We start from the raw sequence: 10865 nt of genomic DNA on the forward strand, positions 1-10865 counted from the left end.
ACAACATGATAATTAGGTTTGTTCATAGCATTCAACTGGCATTCTTGTGTAGAGAGAGTATTATCGTCACAAATCACACACCATTTGGGTTTTACATTCCTTAAGTTATATTAACATTTTCTAGTATTATTACTCGATGCAACCTAACATATATCACAACATGTGTCTTTTTGGACACGTTAGACATCCTGATCAAAATAATCTGCAAATTTGCAATTATCTTTGTTGTTCCCCTCATTCCTACAATTAGTGCACTAGAGGTTTTTTTCTACAAGGATAAAGTTAACAATGACTGTTGTAGTTCAATTTTTTCTTCTAATCGTTTGTCATCCATTGAGGAATTTGACTGCCCATTGTCATCTATCTCAATTCATTGGGCAATTTTCAAGGCTTCTTCACATGATTTCACTTCGTGCATTCTCAATGCCCCTCAAATCTTCTATAATAGCCCAACAACATACCACTAAACTAGCATGGCTTCATCAATATTGTAAGGGATTCGAGTTAACAAATCCTTAAACCTTTTATCATATTCCCGAACTTTTTCAATTGGTCGCTATTAAAGAAGGTGAAGAAACTACCCTTGATATTTTATTTCTAGGTTGGTTCTCTATGAAATTCATAAGCCATGTGAGAGCTCTCTTCCAGATAGCTGCTACAATTGCACCATCAATTTGTATTCATCTATGATATTGTTGGTTGTCCATAATTTTTCACAAACGAACCAATTTTTTTTATCTTCATTGCTTTCGTAGAGGGGGATGTGATTTAACCCCATTTTTACTTGAGGAGATGGACTTTTCTATATTTTCTTAGCATTGGTTGACTGATTTTATTTGTTGGCATTTCCATCTAATGGTTGAGTGGAGTACTTTCCTTTTCATCGTCTTCAACTACTATAGAATTTGTCAAATTGTCATCAGTTTGACACCCCTTATTTATATATTCGTTGTCTCGCCTTGTATTTCTTTCTTCCTCAACAAATAATAAATATGCAGGGGGGATACATTCGTGAAATTCCAAATATGGAGAAGTATATCTTCATTTTCTTCATTGTCTATCCAAGTTTTGTTGATTGTAGGAATTTCAATTTCAAGACGATCTCTCAAGTTTCTATGCTCGTCTCTTCTATACCAAACTGTGGATGACTCTAAATTAATATGGAGTCTTTGTTGGGGGAATTCTATGATAACATGACTTGATATATTTGCGACCAAGGAACACAAAACCACTAGCCCAAAGTCATCAACTTCCATTCTGTCTACATGCCTACCAAGGTTTAATTGTAGACTATCATTTCTTATCAAAGCAGGCACTGCTACACCTCTCAACCCTAGGTGTTCTCTGCTACCTTCAAAGGAATCCTATGCATCATCACTCTCACACTCTCGAATTTCTTTAGTTTTTAATCTTTGGTTAAATTCTCCATCCCTTATTTCTTGTTACTTCTTCTATCTTTTGTCCCTCTATTTTTTGAATATTGGTTGGTTGTTTATACTGAAATGTATGTGCTTAGATTGTTTGTCGAGTTTCTTCCTCAAGTATGCTCGTGTCATTGCAATAAATCGTCTTCCTCTCATTTTGACTTCTCTCTTTTTTTCTCTTTTTTTTTCTATTTATCTCTCACGAACAATTACCCCCCGTTTCCGACCCAACTTACTCCTGGTCGGCGAAAGTGAATGCGACGAACATTTTTATTTGCTTAAGAAGTAATCCCACACCTCTTTTGTATTTTTGCATTGAGCATCGAGGAACTTCTCCCAGTCAGCCTGTTGCTTATTTTGGTCAGAGTCTATTGGATTGTGTAGGGGTGGTTTGTATTCAACTATGTGACCGACTCCCTTGTCGAGGATAAATTTATGTAATAACGCAGGTATAGTGCAAAAGAAACTATTGTGAAAATTGTCAAAAAACCATGCTTAAATTCTTTCAATAGAAGTACATTCTTCTATCGCTTGCTCCTCGCAAAAGTCGTCTAATTTCTTATCAACCTACTCATGCAAGTTTGTTCATCCTCCATTTGTTAACTTTAGAGTTAGTCGACCGTTAGGTTTTGTCTGTCACATTAGGGAAGTGGTCAAGGTATTTATTTATTTTAGCAAGAACTACTTCAATAAACTTTTCATGTGTTTACGTGAAGAAGTTCACTCTCGCTTCTGCAATTGATAGTCTGATTCACCTTCATAGTTCTTCAAGCAGTTATTGAACTTTTTCTCCCACCACTCTTGTATCTCTTCCAAGTTTGTGAAAATTCTATCACTGCAACAACTGATTTATTTTACCTACTTATTTCCCGATAAGTTATTTATCAAAATCTTTCAATAAACATTAAAATAAATTTTGCTACAGATATCACATCATAATACAGAAACAAACACATGCACAAGATTTAACACATCGACACAAATATTTTGGACAATCAGTCCCCGGAAAAACTCAGTGTGGGAAAACCAGTGCAGTAAGGGAGGATTTTATTATTCAGCAATTCTTCAGTGCAACTGGGTGCCAAACTCGCTTACCCAACAGAGAGAAAATTCTTCAGCACTTCCCCAGTCTCAGCGTCGGCCTGGCTGACCTCTACGTAGCTCCCAAACCCTCTGTGTCGACCCCTACCTCTGTGCATCAACACTGGGCCTTTCTGCATCACCCACGCAAGCTCTCCATTGATTGCGTAGTCTACAGCCTCTGCGTCTACCTCTCCAAGCTCTGCGTTGTTCCTCTGGTGTTGTTCTCGACTCTCTGTTTTGTACTTGCTGCCTCCTGCTGCTCTCCAAACCACTAGTTCGAATTTCTCAGCTAACCCCGCTCCAGAAATCGAACTGACTGGTCTCCCTCAGTGTGTTCTCCAACTGACCCTCAAGCCTCTTCTTATACTTTTCATGTTGATCCTTCAATGGCCGAGATTAAATCTCTAATCAACGGCTAAGATTAGATTTCGCTTGATCCATGACTTTTGGAACCTTCTAACCCAGTTTTATATTAATACCCATTAATATTTTATTTTTCCTAAGTTTAGACTTAAGAACTCTACTAAAAATATTAATTATTTTAATATCTCCCAAACCGGTTAGAATCTACCCAAACCATTTTTGTGTTTTGGAGATCTCATGTTCTTTAGCCTCTCCACCAATTTTCATGGCCAGAGCACATCCGATGCTACCCCAAATCAACAGAGTTAGCATTTATGCAAACACATTGTGTATACTTGGGACCAACACTACCAACAATGTAAGCAATGTTGTAATCTAGCAAAAGTATCCATTGGTTGCTAGTAGGAAGGAAAATCAAGTAAACTACATAATCATATGCAATACATGGAAGAGTAAAGTGACACAAAGTAGTGGAGAGCCAAAAAATCAACACTCATATTAGTATATCTTCAACAACCAATCTAACTAGTACATAGAGTTGAGTACATGCATATTTATATCCCGAATAGAAAATTAAAGCAATTTAACTATCTCGACCGACTTAACCAAACAGACTTGGTTGGTCGACTCGAGTTGGCCGACTTACAATACATTCTTTGGTCCACTGAGTCAACTCCCTCCAACACTCTCCCAACAAGTGAACTACTAGAAATCTTGTTTTGTGACTCTCTATTGGTTTTAAATCGCTGACTTACTGTTTTAAAATTCAAAATATATGTTTTCCAATCATATTTAAAGTCAATCTTAGATCTGATTTTTTTTTAGGCAATTAACCTAGCCTGATTTCATCCCACGTCTATAGAAATACAATTTCCAGCTTGCTGAAAATTGCTATTTTCTATTGTTACAGGTTGGAAATTAGTCTCACAAAGCTCATTTCTCATCCTCCAACTTTTCCACCCCTGGAATCTATGATCTGGGAGTGTTTTGGCACTCACTAGGTGGTCAAATTGAGTGAAATAGGTTGTCCCGATGGTATGCTACAGTTTATGTAGTCTAATTTAACAGGATTGAGATAATTTGCTTTGTAAACCCCCTAACCAATCACCTAAATTGAAAAATAACACTGCTACTGCTTAGGATATTTTCTCTACGTCACTTTTGAATACATATACGTTAAATATAACATCGACCGGTGCACTCATTGGGTGTTTAAATTGAGTGAAATAGGTTGTTGTCCGGTTGATTTGCTACAGTTTATACAGTCTGATTTAATAGGATAACACATCAATCTGCTCTATAAACCCCCTATCCAGTCAACTAAAGTAAAAAACAACACTGTTAATGGTTAGGATATCTTATCTACATCATTTTTTTAAGTACATCCACACTATATTTAACATCAATTGGTATAGTTTTATTGTTTTCAAGTTTTCTGTTACAAAATCATACACAGAAACAGCGGGACAACCCCAAGAATTATGTGTTACACCCAATTGGTATAGTTTTATTGTTTTCAAGTTTTCTGTTACAAAATCATACACAGAAACAGCGGGACAACCCCAAGAATTATGTGTTACACCTCTTGACCTCATTTAAGGAACTAATCTTACATGGAATTGGTTGAGATATCAATTGAGGATCCTCCATTGGCCTTTCAATAGGGAGTTGGACCTAAAGAGCGAGGGTTTGGACCGAGGTGACAATAGACCCCTATAGACCCCTACCTTATGTATGCCAATCCCAAAAGGTTGCACGGACCTGAGCAACCCTACTAATTGGATCGGTAACAGTTCCACCATGTGCAAAGGAGTTTTGAAGGTCTCCGAATAGATCTAGAACATCAGAAAAACCTGAAAAACACCATATCATTCAGAAATGTGAAAGTTTGTTTTGCAAAAGTCCAACGGGAATGGCCCAAAAGAACTGTGTTTTGCATACTAAAATTTACGCCAAATGCACCTTTATCTGGCGATGGATTCTAGTGTGATTCCGACAGAAATCATGGTTCCCCTTATGTTTCTACCTTGATCATGGTTCTGCTCATAGTTCCAGCATGCTCCATGTAGTTTCGGCGGTCTCCGAATCAACCTAGTAGGTCAAAAAAACCTGAAACCCACCAGCTCAGTCGAAACCATGCAATTTTGATTTGCCAGATCCCGGCAAGGATTGTCACGCCCCTACACCTGCAGTAGTCTTCCAACCGCTTGTAGCAAGGTGCGGCACCACCGAACGCTTTCTTTTCACCAATACTAACATTTGTGGACTACGCCTACTTTCACATTAACATTACTTAGCTTGTGTTTCGCAACCAAGTAAACATGCAATTATCCTTTATACTTAATGAAGCCCATACTCATTCATTATCCATAGCAATTATAACAAGAACATCAACAATTGCAACAAGTATAAAGGGGAGGGGCAACTCCCCGTAATGTGAGTCTGCCCGACAATATATTATATCAGTTTTTCAATAATACAATCATCAAGTATACTTGGCAAAACTCCAAGTCTATACTTAGTCAAATTTACAACTGAGGCATAGAACTTCCTTTACGACACTTGTGCCAATCTTGCACGGTAGGAGGGTGCTCACCCGAGACACCTAGAACTCCTCCTCAAGCCCTGCACAAATCTGCACGTTCATCACCCAACATACGGCACACCTTGCCAACCATCAACCAAGAAGTAAACCTGCGCAATCTCCAAGCTATGCGCATTCTCCAACCAAAACTGCGCACTCTTCTTCTTGCTCTGCGTAGATGTGTTATGTTCGAATGATGGAAGTGATTCCAAATGATCCCAAGCGCCATCCATATATACGCATGGGTGAAGGGGTGGTCACTTGTTAAGCCGACCCCCTAATGTGTGGCTTGCACACCCACAAACTCTCCATGGTATCGTCGGCCAGCCCTCATGAACGCCCACGCATCATTGGGTATAAATCGCCTTTCGTTCCACGCTCATTTTGCAAGTGTCGCAAGTCGCTCTCCTATCGTCGCATTTATCGTCGCATTTCTTCCGCACTTCCGTTCGTCGCGCGCCCGCCCGCACCCTCGTGCACGACGACTTTTCCCAGCGCCCGTCGCACAATCGCCCGGAGGCCTTACATCCTCCTCCACCTAAAATATTTGTCGTCCTCGACAACATACCATCCCAGTAGCCATCCACCAAGATCATCACTCATCCATGATGTCGACCTCTCCACATAAGGCAAACATCCCTGCAACATATGTAGAGCATCATCTCCATCATGCCTCGACTTAGTGACCAATTGCCACCAAGCTCATCATACCAAGGTATGTACCTCAATGGTATGCTCTCCATCAGATATCATCTCGATCCATGATCATCGACCCCTCTGCCACAATCTCCACTGCAACATCTCGTTTCGACCTCATCATGTGTCCCTATGTGAACCTCTGCCATGATACTCCAGCACGATGCCAACATTTCTCTTCACACTTCCAGACCCCATGTCTGAACTAGTTGGGTAGCTAATCCAACCATCACGCTCAATCCATGAGAGTGAACATCCTCATGCCATCATCAGCTGTTCCTCAAACATCTGCCACATCCTTGACTCATCAAGAATCTACCTCCACAATCCATGCTTAGGTCCATTGAAACTCCATCCATCTCATCTGCAACATGTCATGATGCTTGATGCCAAGCCATCCCTGCACCATCAATCATACCTGCTCAAACATGTTTAAGGACTCACTGCCATGAGCAGCTAACAATGAGCCCCATCTTCTTCATCCATCTAAGAAGATGTAGAGGGAGTAGAGCCTGAAGGCTCTCCCTCACTAATCAACTCGATCCATCTATCAGGATCCTCAATCTCCATCCTTTGTAGATAAGCAACCCGGTCTTCCCTCTGGACATCCGGCCTCACATATACCTCATCATCATCATCATCATCATCCTCCACCAACTCTAGCCTTCTTGTCAAATCCAAGATGCTATCTGAAAGTGTCTTGATGACCAATGACTGCTCCACAAGCTTTGTCTCAACACTAGACAACCACTTGTTCACCTTCTCCTTATCCTCCATTTGCATCACTCCCAATTTACAATCAGGCCTTGTCACACCAATGGTTGGAACACCAATGGGTACATCTTCCCTTCCATCATAAATGTAGAGCTTCTTCAAATGTGGAAAAATCATAGCATCAAATTGTTTCATGAACTCCATCCCCAATACAGCTTCATAGTCATCAATCCGCACTATAGTGAAGTCCACTTTCCCGGTCCATTCACCAAGTGTAGTGTCCACCCTTTCAGCTATACCAAGAATCTCAATAGGAGGAGAATTCATTGTCTTCATTTGTGCCTTTTCCGATACAAATTTCAGCCCAATCCTTCTCGCAGTATCTTCGCCCATGAAGTTGTGAGAAGCCCACTATCCACCATAGTGAGCACATCAACACCTCCAACCTTCATTCGAACATACTCCAACTTGTTCCTTTCAGGATCCCTCTTAGAGGCCACCTCCGTATTAGCAGAAGCACCAAGTATCTGCATCATCCCCACAGAAGCATCTTCATTCTTTCCATCAGACTCAGCCTTCCTCTTCAAGGCTATGAAATGCCTTATTTCAAGAGCTAGGCAATCCCACTTCTTTTGATTCAATTTCTGTCTTATTTCTAGTTCCTTGAGTTCTGCTTCAAGCAAGTCCACTTCCTTTGCAAGTCGATAGGCTTCCTCCTTATTTCTATCAGAGACCCCTTCCTTGACCAAGGCATGAAGAGCATCCTTTGTTTCGAACAACATTTTGCCACATTCCGCAAATCCTTGTCTCACTTCTTGTGACTCTTCAAGTAGACTTCTTTCAAATTCCTCGAAGGTTGCAAAACCCAATTTCTGCAAGATAGACATCTTTACCAAGTCACCTGCAACCTGAACCAACCCTTGTTCCACTTCGTGTGAAACGGCTACCTGCTTCACTGTCACGAGCAACCCAGCTCACCGGCTTCAAACCGAAGCTCTGATACCACCTGTCACGCCCCTACCCCTGCGGTAGTCTTCCAACCGCTTGTAGCAAGGTGCGGCACCACCGAACGCTTTCAATTCACCATTCAAACATAACACATCTACGCAGAGCAAGAAGAAGAGTGCGCAGTTTTGGTTGGAGAATGCGCATAGCTCATGCACATAGCTTGGAGATTGCGCAGGTTTACTTCTTGGTTGATGGTTGGCAAGGTGTGCCGTATGTTGGGTGATGAACGTGCAGATTTGTGCAGGGCTTGAGGAGGAGTTCTAGGTGTCTCGGGTGAGCACCCTCCTACCGTGCAAGATTGGCACAAGTGTTGTAAAGGCAGTTCTATGCCTCGGTTGTAAATTTGACTAAGTATAGACTTGGAGTTTTGCCAAGTATACTTGATGATTGTATTATTGGAAAACTGATATAATATATTGTCAGGCAGACTCACATTACGGGGAGTTGCCCCTCCCCTTTATACTTGTTGCAATTGTTGATGTTCTTGTTATAATTGCATGATGATAATGAATGAGTATGGGCTTCATTAAGTATAAAGGATAATTGCATATTTACTTGACTTGGTTGCGAAACACAAGCTAAGTAATGTTAATGTGAAAGTAGACGTAGTCCACGAATGTTAGTATTGGTGAAAAGAAAGCGTTCGGTGGTGCCGCACCTTGCTACAAGCGGTTGGAAGACTACCGCAGGTGTAGGGCATGACAGGACCCGCGCGCCTGCCCGCGCCCTCGTGCACGGCGACTTCGCCCGGCGCCCGTCGCACAATCGCCCGGAAGCCTTACAAAGATGGTCCGAAAAGAAGTGTTTTGCAATGCAAAATGTACCTTTATCTAAGAATTGATTCCGAAAAGTGATTCTAGTGGAAATCACGGTTCTGTTCATAATGTCACCCTGTCTCAAAAAGGTTTGGGGGTCTCTAAATCGACCGAGACTGTCAGAAAAACCTTAAACACAGAGACTGTCAGAAAAACCTGAAACACGGAATATCAATGGACATGGGAAACCATGAAATTTTGTTTGACTAAGTTTCTGCAAGGGTGGCCAAAAAGGTGCGCTTTGCATAAGCTTTAGAAAGCACCGTCCATAACAGTTTGGGCTCGTAAAAGTGTTCGTCAAATCCGCAATTGACAGAATAATTCATATCAGATTTTTGTTATAGAGTCTCCGTGATACGATATCAAACGAGTGCCAAGACAAACTCGTGCTCGGCAGTTGCAGGAGGGACGACATCTAACGCAGTGTCCAGACAGTTGGCATAAAGAATGGAACATGAGTCGTGTCAGATCAGATGGTGAGGCCAGTGGCAGAATGGGAAGATGAGGTCAGTGGCAGAATGGGAAGAGACTTAAATTATGGGGCAAACCGGCAGCAACCAAGAATTACCTCAAACAATGCTGGAATCTTGCCCTGAATATCAATACTACTGACGAATTGAACATAAACTAACTGTAGCATAAAATTAGCATAGATTTATTTTAAAAAATCTAAATACTAATTTAACATGGTAGCATAAAATTACATAGATTTATTTTAAATACTAATTTAATATGATTTTAAATACGAATTTAACATGAAATCAGAGCTATGAGTGTAATTTTTTTATGCTTAATATTATTTAAATATTTGTGTATTTATTTAATTTTTTTTAGAATTTTTAAATTTTTATTTTTGTGGATATGAGTAAAATTTCAATTTTGATGATTGATAAACACTTTTATACATTACACTGGGCTGTAGAATTTTGATAATTGAAGACACCTTTACATCATATCATACTGGGCTGTAGAATAAACCTCTAAACTCGATAAACATCAGAAATAAACTCTAAACTCAATAAAGCTCAGCTTAAATTAAAAAACAGAAAAAAAAATTAAGAAAAAAATTTAACTAATTATATATTAATTAGAAAAGAATATGTACAACAAACCAAGCAACTACCATTGCAGCAAAGCTGCATAGGCCAGAGATTTTCAACTCATAACAGATGTAAGCACCACATAGATTACCATTGCAGAGCACGAGCAATCCGAGGAGGATCAATTCCTTTAAAGGATATCCCTTACGCTTTTCTTTGAGTTTCTCCACCTTGCAGCCTGGACAATTCTCATAGTAGTTAACATTCCTCCTTAACAGTGGCTCGCACCGTTCGTCCAGGTCCCTACTAGCCATTCTTTCTTCAGTACCAACAGTTGAAAGAATTCAGCGACGCGCAAGACTTATAGATTATTTTTGCAGGTTTCCTCGATCTTTCCACGAAGAGTTTCTTAGGTAGAATGTGACCCGGTAGGCAGTTATGGAACAGATTCGTGGAGCTCCCCTCCAACAACTGTGGCGGCAGAAGCTTTAAATTTTAGCTGAGAAAATTAATGGAGTTTCAGAAGCAGGAAGTCTTGCTTTTGATTGTATAATACATAATTTTGTATCGAATCACGAGCGAGTTCCAAAGTTTACCAAGATGGTTTTTTTTTTTTTGATAGTATCGAATCAAGAGCAAGTTTAATCTGAAAGACACAGGAGATTAAAGTGTCCGACATGAACGGTCACAGTGCAGGGCACTAAACGATGATTGTTTTTTAATGATGAATGGACGGGACAATAAAGTCTCCCACTATTAATATAACGTTGACCGTACAATTCATGTTTGTTCATACTGGCAGACGATAAGGAAGAATAAGTGTTGTACAACTTATAATTTAATGTTTTTTTTTTTTTTTTTTAAAGGTGGAAAAACCTATCAAACTCAGTTTGTCAAACTAACAGTGAGGACAGCCATCTCTCGCTGCTATCTGCGAATGTTAGTTGACACATCACTGTTATCAAGGAAAACCACGCCACCTGAAATAACCCGCTGGTGGTCCGTAAGGGAGCAGGCTTTCACTCCTGCCAGATGCCTCTGGGTCTTGGGCCGTTAACCTGTTTCCTTACGTCCGAGGAAGACGAGCTCTTAGCCAAGCAGAAGCAGTTTTAGGGCATACTCCAGGCCCATGTACAAA

General features: G+C 40.4%; 1 protein-coding gene across 12 annotated transcripts in view; it reads right to left on the bottom strand.

Moving 5' to 3' along the window:
* Window positions 1–10363, bottom strand: part of LOC149167293 (protein ZINC INDUCED FACILITATOR 1-like) — a 639590-nt gene extending 629227 nt beyond the window's left edge. For 3 of the 12 annotated variants that reach the window (XR_016260914.1, XM_089432934.1, XM_089432927.1), the window contains exon 1: window positions 9879–10355. Coding sequence is in view for 11 of the 12 variants with exons in the window: in XM_089432934.1 (XP_089289060.1) it covers window positions 9879–10041 (163 nt within the window). In the remaining variant the exon portion in view is untranslated. Of the gene's footprint in view, window positions 1–9878 lie in introns of all 12 variants that reach the window. The other 9 variants (XM_089432936.1, XM_089432937.1, XM_089432930.1 and 6 more) reach the window with 5 other exon arrangements.
* Between the last annotated feature and the right edge of the window lie 502 nt (window positions 10364–10865).

This window comes from Pinus tabuliformis, chromosome 5_1 (genome assembly GCF_031772625.1).
Source record: "Pinus tabuliformis cultivar Carrire ecotype Pingquan chromosome 5_1, CPIR1, whole genome shotgun sequence".
Taxonomy (NCBI): Eukaryota; Viridiplantae; Streptophyta; class Pinopsida; order Pinales; family Pinaceae; genus Pinus; species Pinus tabuliformis.